This window comes from Ursus maritimus, unplaced genomic scaffold (genome assembly GCF_017311325.1).
Source record: "Ursus maritimus isolate PB19 unplaced genomic scaffold, ASM1731132v1 scaffold_3, whole genome shotgun sequence".
Classification (NCBI taxonomy): domain Eukaryota; kingdom Metazoa; phylum Chordata; class Mammalia; order Carnivora; family Ursidae; genus Ursus; species Ursus maritimus.
Window position 1 is genome coordinate 83,258,213 of NW_024425563.1, and position 20,238 is coordinate 83,278,450.

Genomic DNA, 20,238 nt, shown 5'->3' on the forward strand with positions numbered 1-20,238 from the left:
TAATAATAATGAGGTACTGAATTTTGTAAGTGATTTTTGGGTTTTCTAAATTAAAGGAGATTTAAGGTTATTCCTATAATAGCATTACTTGCCCGCACACACATTTCCTCCTAGTTTCTTGAGTAGGCAAGAAAGGGTGGGGGGTGTTGGAGCCAACACAAAGACTGCTGGCAATCAGCAGCCTATCAGATTTATGCATCAGCAAGTAAACTGGGCATACAGAACTCATGTCTCCCCTTATTGATCAAGTCCTTTGAATGTTAGAGCTTTCAAAAAGCTTGAAAATCAGTAATCTAAAGGCAAAAGAGCAACATAGTAATGATTAAGATAGGTACGAAGTATGGCTCTGCCTTTTATTTGTTTGACCTTGGGACTTATTTAAACTGCTTAAACCAGTTTCCTTATTCATTTTTATGGTAATGGGGGTATGTATGAGGATTAGATAAGATAGTAAACATCAAATAGGATTAACACAATACATAGCAAATAATAATTGTTAAGTAATATTATTTGTTCATATAATAACATTCAGTAGCTCCAGATCACAAAGGTGTTTCCGCAAAGATTTTTCCATGAGCTGGACAAAAGAACTCTGATGAGAGTTTTATTTCCTAGCAACAGACTTCTCGGGGTACCTGGCTAGTAATTCATGCTGCCAGCAACTGCTTACAGAAGGCCTTCAAGAAATCTCTGCACTGCTCTTTGGGGCTCTAAAGGCCACCAAGACTCTACTCATCTCTTTACAGTTGAAAGTTTTGGACTCTGGACACCAAAATGTCAGAAAGGGCCCTTTATTCTTTGCTAATTATAGACTTAATGTCTCTTTTACCTCTCTGTGGTTCAGACCCTCCTGGGTTGTAGACCATTGTTAGGGTCTTTTTCCCTCTCTCCCACTATGCCTTTCCTCCTCTCCATTGACTTTTGTGTTTTTCCCACAGAAGCCCATACTTTGAAAGGCTGGTTGTACACAATTCCTTCAAATCTAAACAATTAGATATTCTTGTCATGTTTATGATCATAGTTGCTACTTATTCCTCCTTGAATTAAAGGAACCTAGATTATGTCTCCACATGATGCTTCTGGAATGACTTCTTGTGATCTCTTTAGGCTCTGGGGTTGGTAGAATGACAGCATATCTCATGCTGAAAGCTCTCTTGCAAAAGATCTGTAGCCTATTTTCTCATTGACCAAAAGTTTGCTACTCCCCCGGTTTAACTGGACAGGCGTCTTTGATCTGCAAAGCTGGTACAATATTTTTAGAGTCCATTGAATATGGGGGAATTTTTACATAGAAGACTTTCCTCTGATAGCTATAATTGGACTTTAAGAGCCACATTATGCAATGTTTTTATGTTCAAATGGGATCAAACGTGTGGGAGTCCAACACTTTGTGATTCAAATCCATTTTCCTCTATCCCAACTACCAAATGTTCCGTTGCACCCAGACAAAACAGTCACTGCAGTTGAGGGAGCCACATTAGCCCTGGTAAGAGCAAACAACTCTGCTTTTTTGGAGTGAACATAGATAGGTAAGCAATTAGATATCATCATGAGCTTGAGTCTTCAAAGGCCCACCCAAGGATTTAAGTGGAGAAGGAATCTGCTTTATAGTCCTTAGAGCTGACTCCAAACAAACCTGACCCTGGTCAGGCCTTAACACTTCCCAAATCAAAGTTTTCAGTACCAGGTATTTTGGGAGCTCCTTGGCTAAAAAACTGTACCCCATCCTAGAAGCTGTAAGTCAAGACAAGTACTCGGAGCCTTACTAGTCCAAATGCTGATACTCTCCAAACCACTCTACGGTGGGGACTGCCCTTTTTTATTGCTAAACAAAGATAGAATCAGAGGACTATAGGCCTCTTTCCTACTGGGACTTGGCAGGGGTGGGCCTATGAGGAAGACTGATGTGGTTTGGCCATTTTAGACAACGAAATAGACAAAAGCCAGTTAGTTCCCCTCTAAGCGTTCGGACCATGTCTCTGCTTCTTGCTTGTAGGAAGAGCCAGGCTTGGTGGTAGAAGACGAGAGAGACGTTGGCTGTCCTAGCTTAGGTAAAGGAATTTTTCATAGATCCAGCTAGTTAATGAGAATTTTGCATTGGGTTTGGGGGGCCAAGCCTAGCTAGTAGTCTTATTTTGCCTTATTTGGTTATCTTCGCCTATTTTTTACCTAGTGACCTTGAAGAAGAGTGAGCAGTCAAAGGCAGAATAAGGATATTACCAGATATTTTGGGTCGTCTTAACCAAATACCATTATTTATCACATCTTAATATCCGATACCATAATTAGGTTCACAGAGGCCCGTGCCAGACAGTCTCCATTCATTCTTACTTAAAATCCCACTTATGAGCAGTTAGTGATATTACCTCCCCAAAATAGTGATTGTCAAAATACAATCAGAAGATTAGAAGCCAAACTCCTTTGTGTAATATGTTATTCATGCATTGTCATCTTACCCAAAGTTGTCTGTTTAATGATATGACAAGGCTGGCAGGACTCCCAGGACCTTATTTCATGGTATCCCTTTTCAATGAAGTTAATAGTATCTGTATCAGTCATCCCCAGACCTACTAAGTAGGGTTGAGTCTCTACTCCTCTTCAAAAATTTTCAGACCTGCTTCTTTTTTTTCTGACCTAGTTTCAGTGGGCTGCCCTCCCCCAAGCAGGCCTGGGCCCAGTGAGAGTGACTATTTTACAAGTAATAATTTTTGTGTGTGATTTTTTTTTTTATTTCATTTTAACACATACAGCCCTGGATCAGAAACCATTTCTTCCTCAGGCTTCAAGTGAGCAGATCTCATAGTTCAGTTTATGCCAGGACTGCTTACTTAAGAAAGTTCCTCCATGAAATATATGTGCTTAGAACACATTATACTTTGACAATATTAATTCTTAGTATTCCGTTTTCTAGCCTGCAGAAGAGAACCAGACCTTCAGGGATTGGTCAAGAATTCTCATTTTGAACACTCCACAGGTTACTTCATCAGGTCAGTTAAAACTTGCACATTTTTACTCTCCATCAATAGGAAAAAAACTAAACAATGAAGCAAATAACTGCTTTATATTTAAAAACTCATAGGGTAGACACCTGAGACCTTCTACTTGTATAGATTGCTTATTTACCCAACTTTTGCTATAGTGGAAATATTTTGCCAGTTGCAGGAATGAGCATGGTCCTGATGCGGTCAAGCCAGAATACTTTACCCTCAGCTCTAGCTCTTACAGGAAATCCCTAAATGAGTAACAACTATCAAGCAAATAGCTTTGAGAGGGATGGGGCTTAGGGTAACCATTAGTAATTTATACTCAATTGTTAACTGGTTTAATCTAATTATTTTTAGCACCTAGGGGAGATTAACTGAATGGAAATATTTTGAGAGATGAGTAGAGGAAGAGGTGATGATAGTTCTACAAGGAGTAGAGTGAAGACTTTGAACACCTGCATGGTCAAGGAAAGGGAAGTGCTTGGAATAGAAGGGCTACTGGGAAATGGATAGAAAACCACAAAGACCATTTTAGAAGAGTGCTTCATAACGTTCAGCTCAAAATGTTGCCTATTAGGCAAAAAATAGAATGAAACTTCATAACTCTGAGAGCCACTCTGTAGTACAAATGTCATAGTCACGTATTCTGCTTTCTCAGAAAGTAGTTCTCAAAGCTTTTCATATTCAGGTTCATACTCACTTAGAAATACATCTGCAGTATTGCATCTTAAGGATTCGAAGTTGTTTGCAGCCTCTCTGAAGGTCCTCCAGCATTTGGTCAGTAAGCAGGATACACCCAGAAATATCCAAAATGTGCAAGTAATGGCATTTTGCCGATAACATCTCCATCGCTGAGTCCGTAATCTGAACACACAGCCAAAGTTAAGTACTGATTATTCCAATGAACTCCATCCCAGGGAAGAATAGTGTACTAATCAATTTGGGCTGCTGTAACAAAATGCCATAGACTGGATAGTTTAAACAGTAGACATTTGTTTCTCACAGTCCTAGAAGCTGAGAAGTCCAAGATTAGGTTACCCACAGACTGAAAGTCTGGTGAGGACCCTCTTCCAAGTTTGCAGATGGCTACTTTCTTGCTGTATCTTCACAGGGCAGAGAGAGAGCTCTAGTTTCTTCCTGTTCTTATAAGGACAGTAATTCCATCATGGTGGCTCTGCACTCATGACCTCAATCTAAACCTCATTACGTCCCAAAGCCTTACCTCCTAATACTATCACATTGAGAATGAGGGTTTCAACATATGAATGGGTGGGGGGGCAAAAACTCAGTCTGTAACAACCGGTATCAGAACTCTTGCCAGCTTGTCATGTGATGGGCCTGTAACTCACGTTAGTGATTTAACTGTTTCCAGAACAGTAAAATTATGTTTCAGGTGGCACCAATAGACTTTGTGATCTTGCTGTTATTTTCATTTTAGAGTTCTCTGTTTTGGATTGGTAACTTCATCGAAATTTCCTTAATACTTACAAGTAATACTTGTCACACTAATGTGAACAATTTATGAAATGCTGCCATAATAGGATTTGGCTTTAAACTTGAATCCACTCTAAGGCTTCATCAATTTAGAAACATAGGTATAATAATATAACATGTTACAAAAACTATACAAAATATATATCCTCTGAAGTTAACCTGCAGACAAGGTCGGATTGCTCTGTGAAGGAATCTGGACATCTCTGATGGTTTGTGTGTAGAGTAACATGGTTCGGGAAAGGGACAAGGCAAGACAGATGTTTGTAGGCAGGGGAAGAGAGAGCAGAAGTCACAGAGACTACATGAATCTTACTCAGAAATTCTGCTGAGAGTTCCAGCATCTTGAGAGTTTGCCCAGATGTTCTGCAGAGATAATTCAACTGTACTTCTTAGATTATTTTACTTACTCAGGGTCTAGCTTTTGAATTCATAGCTGAACTGCGACTTGCTGTAGAATCAACAAGATGACATTCCTCAAAGGAATTTTTTTCCAACTGGATTTAATTTCTCATTTTAAATGTTTGAACACTCTAAAAAACATGCCATGAGGCTTGGCTCTTGTTTTTAATATAAAGTTGAGGGAAGTATGCAGAAAACCCTTCAGTTTGAAATGTATACTTTCTGTGTTTGGAAAAATAGATTTTGTCATTGTCTAAGCATGGCCTGTTTTCAGAACATGCATAGGACCAAGGTTTAACATTGCGCCTGATTCTCACAAAAATGCCTTCAGACATTGCTACCATACTATATTGTCTCCGAGGATCTGATGTCATTGAAAAGAAATAGAAAAAAGCCCTCAGAATTGTAGAGAAAAAGAAAGATAGTGAGAGGATGGAAAAGACTAGGACAGGTAGAGTTCAGAGAGCTAGGTTTTATTGATTCTGAAGGAGTAAAAAAGTAGTCCTACATTTCCCACAGATCAGAAGCTCAAGATGTTCAGTGACTGAACTGACGTTGTTGGGACTTAACGGGGCCGGGAACTCGAGGTGGAGGTGACTGGCTAAATTTTTAACTCCCAGATACAAGATCCTAACAGTCCTACTGAGCAGAGATTGTTATTCCCATTTTAGTGCTGGGTAAGGTGGGGTCACGGTACTCCTTACGACTTAGAGGTGGGCTGGTTGCAAGGAAGAGCTGGCCTTCCAGGAGGTGGATAAGGTGACCATTCAAGATTGATTCGTGGCCTTTTGAGAAACCTAGCCTAGGATGATGAGCCAGACACTGACGTGTTTCATGGCTCATCAAAACCCACTTAGGTGGAAATGTCACACTGTGTGTCAACTATACTGGAAGTTAAAGTAAAATCAGATTTAATTTAAAAAAGCAATGTAGGGGCGTCTGGGTGGCTCAGTCCACTAAGGGGCTGCCTTTGGCTCAGGTCATGATCTCAGCATCCTGGGATCGAGCCCCACATCGGGCTTCCTGCTCAGCAGGGAGCCTGCTTCTCTCTTTCCTCTCTCTCTCTCTCTGTCAAATAAATAAATAAATAAATAAATCTTTAAAAAGCAATGTAGGTGGAATATATTAAACTGGACCCATAGCCTTATGATTTCTCAGTGAGGAGTATTCCATTGGAATTATGTTACCACATCTTCTGAATCAGAATACTTACTTGACCCACAAAGATAGTAAAGTTAAGCCCTTCTTCTCTCTTACACTGAGGTTCTGGAATAATCTACTCCCCTTCCCTTTTTTCACCCTAGATCTTTGATATAGGTTTATTCGTTTTATAATATCTTGTTTCTAACATCCTCCTTAGTTTCTAGGCACAAGACAGTATCCACCTCACAGTTTATAGCAGGAGCGTCTCCTTACCAAAAGGAAACAAAACAAAACAAAACAAAAAACCCAAAATCAAACAAACAAAAAATCCTCTGCCCCAATTCCTAGTCTCACTGGAGTCTTTACTTCTCTCATTCTCCTACTTTTCCCCCTAATTAGTAGAGCCACTAAAAAGCCCATTTCCCATCTGTGCCTGCTTTATGGCCAGGGTCATTCCCAAGGAGCCATGTGTTGTCCATGTGTCTATGTGTCTGTGCACAAATGAAAACAAGAACTCTGCAGAGGGTCCATGGTCAGTGCTGCTAAGTGTGCTTAGTTCCTTGACCCACTTCTAGAACCAGATGATGCTGACTAGAAAGACATTTGGTTTCTCTAGTTCTTTTTTTTTTTTTAAGATTTTATTTATTTATTTGACAGAGAGAGAATGAGAGAAGAGAGAGAGCACAAGCAGGGGGAAAGGCAGGCAGAGGGAGAAGAAAGCTCCCCGCTGAGCAGGGAGACCGATGTGGGCTCGATCCCAGGACCCTAAGATCATGACCTAAGCTGAAGGCAGACGCTCAACCGACTGAGCCATCCAGGTGCCCTGGTTTTTCTAGTTCTAAACAAGTACATTATTAAACAAAACTTTTGCTCTGAACTTTCTAGATTAATTTTGTCATGATTTACCACATCTTTTCCCCCACTGCCTCCTCTTCCTTACTACAGCACAAATACCTATGGAGGAATTAGGAGGTTCTAGCTTCACTCTCTTAATCCACTCACCGCACCAAACTAAATGGCTGAGAAGCTGAATTTTTGACTAGCTGGAATGTAGGGCATCTTGAAAGTTTCATGCTTTACTAATAAGAAGCCCATTAGTGTGCACAATGGAAGACAACACGATTGTTCTTGGTCTTGTAATTTCTGAGGATTTTTTTTAAAGATTTTTTTTATTTTCTTCCCTCTGCATATTTTTCTTCCTCCAAGTTTTTTCTCTCTTTTTTTTTTTTTTTAAGATTTTTTTATTTATTTATTCATTCAACAGAGATAGAGACAGCCAGCGAGAGAGGGAACACAAGCAGGGGGAGTGGGAGAGGAAGAAGCAGGCTCCTAGCGGAGGAGCCTGATGTGGGGCTCGATCCCAGAACGCCGGGATCACGCCCTGAGCCGAAGGCAAACGCTCAACCGCTGTGCCACCCAGGCGCCCCCCAAGTTTTTTCTCTTAATCTGTTTCAGTCTCTATCTTCCACTTCAGACGCTTTTCTGTTATGTCTGGTAATCCTTGACTGTCAGCCATTTATCAATAGCAAAAGGGCTAAACACTGATTAGAATGTCTGAGTGCATGACATGGGTGTTCTCTACCTAAAGCTTCAATGGTTAGATGGATGATTAGTTGATAAACCCCCAAATGTCAATATTTTTCTGTCTTTCATCCTGTGCTAGTCAGAGTCTCCAGAAAAGAAGCTTTCAGTCTCCTGCCTGGAGGGAAAAATCTGGCAGCCACATTCTGGATGCTGTGTTGGAAGAGTGCTTGAGTGTCTCTACATTCAGCATTCAGTCACTTAATTCCTGTTTTCACCTTTGTACTCAAACTCTCAGTTATACATAGTATCTCCTAGCCCAGCAACCCTCTGTTTTTTAGGGTTTTGGGTGTTTTTTTTAAGATTTATTCATTCATTTGAGAGAGAGAGAGAGAGAGAGCGAGCACGCGTGCATGGATACATGCATGAGTGGGGGAAGGAGCAGAGGGAGAGAATCCTCAAGAGACTCCCCACTGAGCTCTGAGCCTGATACCTCCACCCATGAGATCATGACCTGAGCCAAAACCAAGACTTGGATACTTAATCAACTGAGCCACCCAGGGTCCCCCCCAGCAACCTTCTGTTTTTACTATCTGTAGAACAAATAGTAGAGCAATTTTGCCGCTCCCCCCCGCAAGGACACTTGGCAATATCTGGAGACATTTTTCATTGTCATGATAAGGGGGTGTAGGGGACCAGGTGCTATGGACACATACTGGGGAGAGGGCAAGGATGCTGTTAAACATTCTACAGAGCACAGAATAAACCCCCAGTACAAAGAATTATCTCATCCAAAATATCAATAATGCCAGGGTTGAGAAATCTGGGATATCTAGGGGCGCCTGGGTGAATCAGTCGTTAAGTATCTGCCTTCAGCTTGGGTTCTGATCCCGGGGTTCTAGGATCGGGTCCCGCATCGGGCTCCTTGCTTAGCGGGGAATCTGCTTCTCCCTCTCCCTCTGCTGCTCCCCCTGCTTCTGCGCTCTCTCTGTCAAATAAATAAGATCTTAAAAAAAAAATCTGGGAAATCTAGGAAATAAATATCTAACGTTTTGGTGAAGGTAGGGAAGGGCAGGTGCCCAGGGGTGTGAAGTTGTGGGGGGGAGGAATCTAGGTATCTGTCTATATTTCTCAAGAACTTTTAACCCAGTCTTCCTCATTTTAGCCACCCTCTTAACCCAGTTCCAGGGGTAAACAGTGCTACCAAATTTGAAGATCATAGTATAAATCAGTTTTCCCCCCAGCTTTCTCTACTGTTGGCTTAGGATTCAAAGCTGTCTCTAGTCTGCTGAATTATTCAATCTATTTTCAGACTTCCAAAGTTTTCTAGCTCTTGTCTTCTCTCCTGTTTTCCCTATCAACATGGGCTCTCGGCCTTCTTCTGCAGTTCTGTAGGTTTTCAAGAGGGAATATACACAAATTATATATATATATTCAGTCTGCCATATTAATCCAGAATCAGAGATCTCTATTTCTTGACATGGAGATATGTCCATAGTGTATTAAGAGAAAAGAAAGTAGGCTATAATGTATTTTGGAAAGTGTGATTCTATTCTTTAAAAAAAGGACAAAACATAAATATTCTATAATGATTTCTAATCTCTGTGTACATAGAAAAATATTCTAGAAGATTAAATATAAAATGCCAACAACAGTTATGTCTGGATGGTAGTATGACAACAGATTTTTGCTTTCTTCTTTTTGTTTTTATATGTAGTCCAAAGATTTTACAATAAGTACATATTTCTTTTATAAAAACAGATGTCGGAAAAATTATCAAACACTGGAAATAAGAAAAGGTGATTATATATCTTTTCAGTGTCATACTGAAACATTGCTTAACAGGCCCACGAGAGGAATTTTCAGTAAGGAATTATGCCATACTAATTACCATCGACTAAGGCCCAAACTCAGTGAAGTTACATGTTGTAGCTTGTTATATTTTTGTCCAGGAGAATTGTAAATTATTTCTATCTGGTAGGAACTTTAACTCCAAGGTTATGGGCTTAGTACCTTAGAGGACATTAACTAATTTTGGATCCAACCCAACAATCATATTCCAACATTCTTTTTCTTTCATTCCTATAAATACTGTTTGAGCAAATGCTCCATGAACTGGTTTTACCATTTTGCTGGTTCTCTCATTAATGAATTAAATAAACCTTAGACACATTTTCATGTTTGAACGAAAATTGTTTTTAACTTTTTGAAAATCCTGCTTTGAAACAAATGAAATCATAAAGCTATTTCCAATTTGGGGAAAGAAAAAAAATGTAACGAATACCTCAGACATAACAAAGAAAATGCGTTCTGTGATGCGTCTGACCCCAACTGCTACCCTTTGTCCATGCTTCCGCTGGACACGTCTGAACTCTGACTCGTGCACGTACCTGAGGACAACCAGCAACGCTGAGAGATGTGAGGTGAATGCAGTAAATGGCCAGTGCTTTAACAATCTCATCTGTCAGCTGGGGGCAGTAAGAGACATCCAAGTGTTCTAAGATCAGTGAGCCTTTGCAAAATGCCTGCAAGAAATTCCAAAGTCAGAGGGTTTCTTTTTTTTCTCTTTTATTCTCTTAGCCTTTATTCAAATGTCGTGTGCATCTGGAGCTACCTTACCCATAGCAGTTTACTTAGTATGCAGTTCAGTCCCTGAAATAGAGATGTGTTACATCTTGGGGGGGGGGGGGGGGGGGGGGGTACGATTACATCCAAATTTTTTTTAAAACAAAAGACATTCACATACCAGCTTAACAGCTTAGTAATATTCAAATTCCTGTTAACAGAATTTGGTTTTCCTGGATTTAGTGCTAATGAGATTTTACCCAGGTAGTTAGTAATTATTAGAGTTATATTCAGCCACATGACTGAAGGAAAAGGAATCTGGAGGAGAGAATTAGATGGGAGACACTCTGGGGTTGATGGTGTTAATGTAACAGAAAGACCACGGTCTTTGGAATCAGGTAGACCTGAGTTTTAATTTCATTTCCACCACTGATTAGCTCTGAAACCTTAGCAAGTCACTCATTTTTCTGAGCCTCAGTTTCTTCTTTTTTAAATCAGGGAAAGTAGTATCTACCCTCTAGCATTGTTCTGAAATACCAAAATGTTCATCTGAAATTTTTAGGGCCATCAAAGGCCTGGAAATCATTGGAAATTCTTCCCTTTACCTTAGTAGTTCTTAATTTTCATTCCCACTTTTCAGTTAAAAAACAAGAACTGACGGGGCGCCTGGGTGGCTCAGTTGTTAAGCGTCTGCCTTCGGCTCAGGGCATGATCCCACAGTCCTGGGATCGAGCCCCACATCGGGCTTCTCCGCTGGGAGCCTGCTTCTCCCTCTCCCACTCCCCCACTTGTGTTCGCTCTCTTGCTGGCTGTCTCTCTCTCTGTCATATAAATAAATAAAATCTTTAAAAAAAAAATACAAGAACTGTGTGAAAAAAATCCGTGAGGAAATAACATTCAAGAGTTTACAACCCAGCAATTATACAAAAACAAAATGATCCACAAAAGTAAACCAAATACTAGTTGTAAAAATATCCTAAGTCAAGATGAGTAGGAATTGGAAACCATGACCAATTCAAAGTATACTAATACTGTACTTATAAAAGTCCCTCCCCCAAATTATAAAAATTAGAAATTATCAACATGTGCTCACTCTAGAGGTTTTGCCTCATTGAGAAGCAGCTCCGATTTTAGGATACTAAATTAGAGACCTCAGTAAATGATAGTTTACAATTAATTTTAGTTATAAATACAACTAGTGAGTTCAGAACTGAGGGAAGGGCCTGGTCTGTTGGAACCCTTGATGGCCATCCAGATGACTCCAGAGGTAAGAACACCAGTGGGATTCCCTCCCACTGAATATGCTAATTTCCCATCATTTTTAGCCCGAAGGAAGACTGGAAAGAACTAGTCAGCCCACTATTTTCTTTAGCAAGTTAGTAAAAGAGCGAAAATTTCCAAGAGAGGCAGTTTAGCATAGGAGGCAAAAGATAGTACTAAAAGATATTGGTGATTTAACCCTCAATCACTATCTTTTCCTGACCACAGTAATCAACAGTGATTCCTCTTTCCTCTGACCTCATGTGGAACTTGTCTTTTTCAATTGATTCAGCAGTTGCAGTACTTGACTTATTCCTGTATTGTGGCTAACTAACTACTAACTGACTTGACTTATTCCTATATTGTGTCTTCTCTAGCAACTAAGCGGTGTCAAAAATTGGAAGGGGCAGCTTGTCAGGAGATAGTGAGGTCCCTGTCATTGGGGATAATCAAATATAGAGTGCACACCCAGTGGTGGTGCAGAGGAGAATCTGGCTTTGAAGGATTGGAATTATTGGTCTTGAATGTCAGCTTGGAAATTCAACAAGTTTTTCAGTGCAAATGCAGGAAGTCTCTCAGAGGTATCATATGGAACTCTACTAGCTTTTTTTGTTTGTTTCAGAGGTAGAATTTAGTGATTCATCAGTTGCCTATAACACCCAGCGCTCATTACATCAAGTGCCCTCCTTAATACCCATTATCCAAGTATCCCTTCCTCCCTCCTATCTCCCCTCCAGCAATCCTCAGTTTGTTTCCCAGAGTTCAGTGTCTCTTATGGTTTGCCTCCCTTTCAATTTTCATCTTATTTTTTTTTTTAAGATTTTATTTATTTATTCGACAGAGATAGAGACAGCCAGCAAGAGAGGGAACACAAGCAGGGGGAGTGGGAGAGGAAGCAGCAGGCTCACAGCAGAGGAGCCTGATGTGGGGCTTGATCCCATAACGCCAGGATCACGCCCTGAGCCGAAGGCAGACGCTTAACCACTGTGCCACCCAGGCGCCCCACAATTTTCATCTTATTTTATTTTTCCTTTCCTTCCCCTATGTTCATCTGTTTTGTTTCTTAAATTCCACATATGAATGAAATCATATCATATTTGTCTTTCTCTGAGTGACTTATTTCACTTAATATAATACCCTCTAGTTCCATCCACATCGTCGCAAATGTCAAGATTTCTTTTTTTTTTTGATGACTGAGTAGTATTTCGTGGTGTGTGTGTGTGTGTGTGTGTACACACCACATCTTCTTTATCCATTCATCAGTTGATGGACATCTGGGCTCCTTCCATAGTTTGGCTATTGTGGACATTGCTGCTATAAACATGGGGGTGCATGTGCCCCTTCAAATCGCTATGTTTGTATCCTTTGAATAAATACCTAGTAGTGCAATTGCTGGGTCATAGAGTAGTTCTATTATTAACTTCTTGAGGAACCTCCATACTGTTTTCCAGAGTGGCTGCACCAGCTTGCATTCCCACCAACAGTGTGAGAGGGTTCCCCTTTCTCCACATCCTTGCCAACATCTGTTGTTTCCTGAATTGTTAATTTTTCTGCTAGCTTTTTATACCCCCTTCACAAGCATCATATTTATAATTCGATAGGTTCTCTCTATATATTAGTTGGTTGGTCCATCCTTTGTAAGTGTCTTCAAGAATACAAAGAATTTGTTTTTTTTAAAGAATTCTGTTTTAATAATATAGGAATTTTTATGTCACAAGGAGTAGGATAACATTGTTTTCTACTTAGAGAATGGACAGAGTCTAGGGAACCAGAGAAAATTTAAAGCAAGAAGGAATATTTAAACTAAGAATAATTTATTAAAAGATGAAGTGAGCTTTAAAGGCAGATTCAAGGCGCTTAGTGTCTGAAAACCCTTTCAGTTACATGTTACATCTGTCAGTGTTTTGGACTGCTTGAATCAGTTCTGCTTTAAGCCTTTTTAAAACCTCTAATATTCTTTGAAGTTAAACTTTCTCAGAGGTTTTAAAATTAAAGAATAACTTATAAAAATGTATCAGAAGGTCTATGATACATTCATGGTAGCATTCTCATCCATGGAAAATCTGAGGCAGAAAGATTGGTCTCAGACTTTTTGCTTGGCATAAGTCAGTGCAGATCCGAGAAGTCAGTCAGAACTTCTCTTTTCTTTATAATTCATATTTTCCTTCAGAGACATGTAAGTCTTAAGTAACTTAAGTCTGCAGACATGTTTCAACATAATCACTCATCATGAAATTCCATTTCTCCCCTACAGATAAGATTATTTTATGCCTTTCTGACTCCAGTGATGCAGATTCTTACATATATGAGTGCTGTTGATTTTCTTGTCTTGGAAAATGTCAGACTAAGCTTCTTCCAAGACAAAATCTTTTGTAGTGAAGATGGGGAGAAAACACAAGCATTATCAAGTTTGGATCCCAACCCGCACATCAACCAGTTTTGCTGTGGTTAACAGTTTTGAAGTAAACTTCAAATGTCTTAGCGAGTTAAATCATTTCTTTTCTGTATCTCCTGAGCTGAGTCACAGTGTGGGAAGGCTGAATGACCACATTCCTAAACTGGGTATGTAGAGGAGACCGAGTCTCACTGACATTTACTGACTGTCACAACAACGTGCTTCTGCCAAAATCCTGATTTGAGCCCCCTCAACAGGTGGCAGCTCTCGGCCTCAAAAAAGCCCCCCTCATGGTGCATGCCCATCTTTTGACTATTTACCTCATTAGGTTCCGGTTCATTCTACTAAGTTTTGTGGGCTTTTTTTTTTTTCCTATTGATAATCTTGGGGAAATCTTGTGCCGTCGAGAACCATTTTCTGTAGTGAAGACTATTTTTGGCTGCATCAAAGGCTACAATACAACTTCCACAATCTTAAGTTATCAACTGGGTTCAGAACTACAGTTTCTTGGGTATCATATATCACCTTGCACCAGGCATCAGAGCAGGTGGGTGGCAGTGGCCTGGGCACACTGAGCTGGGAAATCTGGGCATCGCCACCAAAACTGAACTCTGTAGAACCTCACCTGTTAGTGAGATGCCTCTCCCGTTTCCACCCTCCCTACCAGGGAAACCAGGCTGAGTAAGGCTTGGCTAAGGCATACTTCTTTTAAATATGGAGGGAATTCATAAACGAAGAAGGCCAAAGCCCCAAACAGGCATTTCCAAAGAAACTTTCATGATGCAATTTTTTACCTAATTACATGGTGATTTGGGAGATAAGCTTTAGTTTCAAGCCAGCTCAAATGTGGCTTACTCCACAAACTTTTCCCCAGTTCCTTCCTCTGGAGGAAATGCCTCTTGCATTTAATTTGTCTTTCTCACTTTCCACTTGCATTATAGCTATTTATATAATTGTTTTATCTTTTGCATTGACTATAGCTTTTTGAGGGCAGAATGTCTGATTTATTTCTGTGGCCTCAACATCTAGGTGCAAAAGAAGTTCAAGATGAGACAATGTCCAAAGGGAATGGAAAATGCCTCTTAGCATAGGAGTGAGGAAAATGAGCTCCGATAGACTGCTCTCAGGATGCTAAGTCCAGTCCTTCCCCACACCCTGTTTAATAACTGCAGTTATGAAGATGGTTAAGAGCACAGAGTCTGGGGCCCACCAGCCTGAGTTCATCTCCTGCCATTTAGAAGTTCTGTGTCTCTGGATAAATTACCCAACCTCCCAATTCCTCAATGATCTCATTTGCAACAGGGGAATAACATGGTACCTTAATATGACGCCTACTTCAGAGAGTTGTTGGGAGGATTAAGTGAGTTAATATGAATAAAGCAACCGAAGAGTAGTTGGCACGTAGCAAGCAGTCAGTAAGTAGTAACTAGTACTATTATTTGTATTCTAATTCTCTTGTACTCTTTTGCTCTATGGTATGATTGCCAAATTTTTTAAATCACACACATCATAGTAAAAATATTTAAAGCATATACTTTTGATAAATGTATATTAATATACTTATAAATTACATAGGCATACACCATTGAAATATATATTATCATATTTAAAAACAAATATATTTTATCTTATAAATGTATAGTATATGGATCTTATAAATGACATATCATATCATTAAAATAAAATAAGACAAAAATAAATCTAAATAGAAGTTCTAATATTTTCTTGTCACACTGAAATAGATTGTCTTATTCATTTGCCAAAGTAAATGTTTTCTCTGGAGACACCTTCTCAGAGGTACACCTTTGGTTGTCAGTAGACCTTGATGACTTACTAGCTGCATAGACCCTGGGTATTTAGTAAAAACAAGGGAATTATTTTTAAAATGTAAAATGTGACAAGTACATAAAGAGAGGTCAAATGTGGGGAGATTAAAGGACAGAAAGGGTAAGCAATCACAGAGAATGTATATTGGAAAGAAGACCTGGAAAAGAACAAAACAAAATGTCTTTGAATTAGAATTTGTATTTAGAGTTTGTGGGGAAAAAATTCCAGACCAGTTTCAGGTTTTAGACTCTATCTCCAGAATAAAAATAAGCCAGGACCGGACTAACTGAAGGTCAATCAGGTATTTCTCTTGTGGCCTGTAGGAGAACCTACACTTTCGCCATTTTTCTAAGATAAGTAAAGTAAAATGGGCGCCCAGTGGCACTCCTCCAGGGGCTTCTCTGGGACAAGAAGGGCATAGAAAAATTACTTAAACTATAATAATCAGCCTGAAAGAGTTGATAGGTTCCTTTTGCACAGCCAGCCACTCCACTTGTTCTCTTTCTCATTCTTTCCCAAGAAAATGACAACTCGGAACTTTTACTCCAAGAACAAAATCATGCCATCCTCCTGTGAATTCTTCCATTTAAAGATCTCTAGGAAATAATGAGTTCATGAGCCATCAGTGCTGCTTTGATCTCCCATTTGGGGGCATAATGGAATAAGAGATGATGTAATCAAGGGATGTTACTGGTTTAGTAGAAAACTTAGAGGGCTTGAAGTTGTGCTGTGACCTTGAGAAAGTTACTCAACCTCGAGTTTCTTCACCTATAAGAGAATGAAAATAACTATTAACCTATCACACAGGCTTATTGGAAGATGGAAAGAAATTGTGTGCTCCAAAAGCACTTGACAGATGTAACACTGTTGACAAATGCTGGCTTTTGTCTCTCAGCAGTGGAACCGGAGAGGTCCTGGAACAATCTTGTCTGCCATTTAAGACCTGAGAACACAACCTCACCTCTTCCACATGTTGAAGGCTTTGGAATGAGGAAATATCATGTGCAAAATTAACTGGAAGTTAATAGAAAGGGTAATTAGAAGTCGTAACATGGGAATCATAACTCCTGTGAGACATGCTACAGGTACTCAGTTCATGTCAGGTGAGGCATGATAAGCAAAGCACATTGCATGAGAAAGAGATCAAAAACAGATTGGCCACTTAGATTTAAGAAGCAAAAGGAACATAAACTCATACTCTTGTGGGAAATTGGAATTTTGATGTTTATTTTTCCTGTCTCTTTTGTTTGCCTTTAGACAATCTGACAGGTTTTATTTAACTTTTGGCAAGTTTCATCTTACACAGGATAAACTAATGTTCCGGGGCAGCTTAAAGATTGGGAGGGGCCTCCAAAGGATTATCTTCCTTTGGACACATTCTCTTATAGTTCTTCTCTGTGGATGTTCAACATGAAAATAACAGATGTGCGCATTCATTTAGCAAGTCTATCTGCTTCAATTGTCCAAAAATAGTTCTCCCCACTGGGAGTGGGCAAGAAGCCAGGACTGGTGTTGGGTGTTCTCAGTTTCAGTTAGTTATCGGCCAAGGAAACATGGCACCCATGACTCCAGTATCCCTTGGAACCTTACAGACTATGGGAAAATGACAAGATGTCAAATCTCACATCCTTTGAAGTCCACCAAATTGCTAATTCTATTGAAGTGCCTCTGCAATTGGGAACACACTAAGGCAAGGAACGACAGGGAATACTGAGCTTATTTCTTTTGCTCACAGCCTTGAAGAGAGAATAATGCCTAGGTATCTTGGTAGGAGTTTGTGACTCTTGGTTAATTCCAAGTACCTTAGGTCTCTTAAGGGTATGTTGTTCTATTATAAATTCTAGGAGACCATTCTTGGCATGGATAGTCATGAAACACAGATTTCTGTAACAAAGCTCTTCCTTATTCTAGATTTTGTGGGAGTTGCTTTTTCCGCAAGGTACCAGATACTTTCTTCTTAATTCTACCATAGGAATTCCTTGGTTTCCTCTCCCCAAACCCTGTAAAATGATTCTGAACCTGGGACCTTCTGGGATCTTCATCACCAAAAGCTTTGTCAATTATTTCCTAACAGTAACCTGAAATATTGGATGAGGTAAAGAATTTTCTTGAGCAGTGTGGCCAAGAGATAGTGTCCAAATGTCTGGATGTCCTGTCTCCCATGCAGATTTCAGTGCATCCGCTGCATCAAAGGCCAAAGATTAAGGCCATTTTGGAAAGGGATCCTCTGTTTGTTGCTTCCCTCGCAACCAAGAACATAACTGTATCCCTGGAGAAGAGGTGGAGTTATTGAAATCTCATACTTTGACAATCTTTGAATGATTTAATCTTAGAAACCAAATAGAAATCCATGTTGGTTTTTTTTTTAAACATTGTTGCTATGTGGAGCCAACACATCTAATCCATCTTTGGCATTATAAGTCAGTATGTGTCAAAGGCCACTGGAACCACTAAACTACCAAGGGGGTGGAGTCTATCAACTGGTGAGAATGATTGACGAAAATCTTGCATAAACAACATTTTTTAACTGGTCAGAAGGCTTAGTGATTCAAAGTAAAAGTTTGAAATCAGAAAAGAGTCTCTGGGGAGTAATTCACTTCTTGCTCCTAGGGCAAGAATGAATCGAACATGAATGTTAGGTCAACACATGTATCCAGTTCTGCTTACACTTTAGAGAGACATGTCCAGAAAAGGCTGTCAATGGGCCATTCTTGGAGAGGAGGACTCAGAAATGTTGCTGAACGAGGTGGGTACTCATAGGCCTTTCTGACTTGAGTATCCATATTTGCTCCACAGTAGCTGTGAGGGTTTCAGCTCTCTAGCACAGGTAATGCAGGGTACAGGACTGAGAACCTTAGCCCCCACGTGGACTCACCCTGGAGCAGCCTCACATCTACAGAACCACTTGACTTCCTGAGAAATTCTGGATCGGGCTGAAAGCCAAACGAACAGCAGTAGATCTATGTCTGCTGCTCTCCCAGCTGTAAAGTAGTTCATGATTTGCCCCGTACAGCTACCCTTCCCAGTTGCTTATTCCTTGATCCCTCTTCTCTTACTTCTCTATTTATAAATCAAGATAAATCTGTTACTAAAGTAAAGGTCAAATAAAAAGCAAAATCGAACATTTGTAACACAAGAGAACAGATACAAGAGGTTAAAGGTTAAAACAGAAAAAGTTAAAGGAGAAAAGGAACTTGTGATCTCAAGTGTCCAAACTGTTAGGTCAAGATTAAGGATCTCAAAAAAGAAGGGACTGTAAGAGAAGAATGAGGGACGTGGATGTTCTAGCATCTTTACTGCTGCTTATGCCCCATAAACAAAAGTTGTCAAATACTTTTGTGATCATCAGAGAACATGATGTTAACCTAGGCTACAGCTAGGCTCTTAAAATTCATCAGTGGTGCCATTTGGGAGATGTCAGTAAACCAGCTTGTGAAGAATATATGCAACAGTTAGGCAGAAAAGACACAAGAGAGTCAATAAAGCTGAACCATTACCACATGCCTCTTATTTTTCTTACGTAGTCATAAATACCACCCACTGCATTCTGGTGCAGGGCTTTAAAACACAGGTATCTATCTCTGTTAGAGATACTATTTTTTTAATAATTAAAGATAAGAGGAGGCCATGTCTGGGTTTGAAGAACAGTGATAATATCTAAATCTGAATCTTCCCTTCCTCTCAAACCATAAAATCTGTGGAAGGAACAAACAAAACTACACTGTGCTCATACATTCCTCCTTACGAGGAGACAAAGAACACTACAACCTTCAAATTACTAAGTAGAGTAAAAACAGAAATGAATTCCGACAGAGCTCCCTTAGCCTGCCTGCAGCCACCATAAGCCTCTAGATTGAGAGAGTAGGAAAGGGGACCCTGTCATAAGAGTGGCAGGGCAAATAGCACTTAAAGGAAGCACAGACAGAAGCACTCACAAGAAGAGAAAATGTAGCAATGAATGCCAAAATACTGAATATGTCGTGGTAGTTCATAGCCCTGGTTATATGACTGAGCTATGGGAGAGAGCTTGAAAACGAGGGTACCACAAATCTCCCAGGCAGCCAGATGCGAGGATATCCTTAACCGTGTCTTCACCCTCATCCCTGTCCAAACTATTCACACTTCCATCAATTTTACTACTTCGGTGTTCTCCAACCCATTCCCTTCTCTCTAGCCTCACTGGTACTGTTCTTGTCAGGCTGCCTCTCTCTCTCCCCTGGGCTATAATAAAAACCTCTTCACTTATATTCCTTCTGTAAATCTTGATAGCTGTCCTCTCTCCCCACTGTCCTTCAGTTACTTCTACATTTCTTCTTAAAGTGATTTTCCACCAGATAAGCTTTCCCTGGCATTCCCATGCTGGATTAAGTAGTGCATCAATGGAATCCTCCCATAGATTTATCACAGGATAAAAGCCAGAATTCTCACTCTGGAATTAGACTTTATACCCTAGCTCATGTGTTTACTTGTTTCATGACTTAGGGCAAGATTCTTAACCTCTTTGAACCTCAATTTCCTTATCTATAAAATGGAATTAAAAGTATTACCTTCCTCATAAGGTACCTAATTAATACACAGGACATACTTAGAACAGTGCCTGTCATGTGGCAGGTGTTAAATTGTTAGCTAACAATCACCACATGGTGTTGG

The 20,238-nt window shown here is 39.9% G+C and overlaps 1 protein-coding gene across 3 annotated transcripts in view; it reads right to left on the minus strand.

Annotated features, from left to right (window-relative positions):
* FBXL13 (F-box and leucine rich repeat protein 13) overlaps positions 1-20,238 on the minus strand; it is a 179,270-nt gene that overhangs the window by 5,462 nt on the left and 153,570 nt on the right. For 2 of the 3 annotated variants that reach the window (XM_040644333.1, XM_008686289.2), the window contains 2 exons: positions 9,932-10,066; positions 3,685-3,848 (listed from right to left, as the gene is read on the minus strand). In XM_040644333.1, coding sequence (XP_040500267.1) covers positions 3,685-3,848; positions 9,932-10,066 — 299 coding nt within the window. The remainder of the gene's footprint in view (positions 1-3,684; positions 3,849-9,931; positions 10,067-20,238) is intronic. The other variant, XM_040644334.1, reaches the window with a different exon arrangement.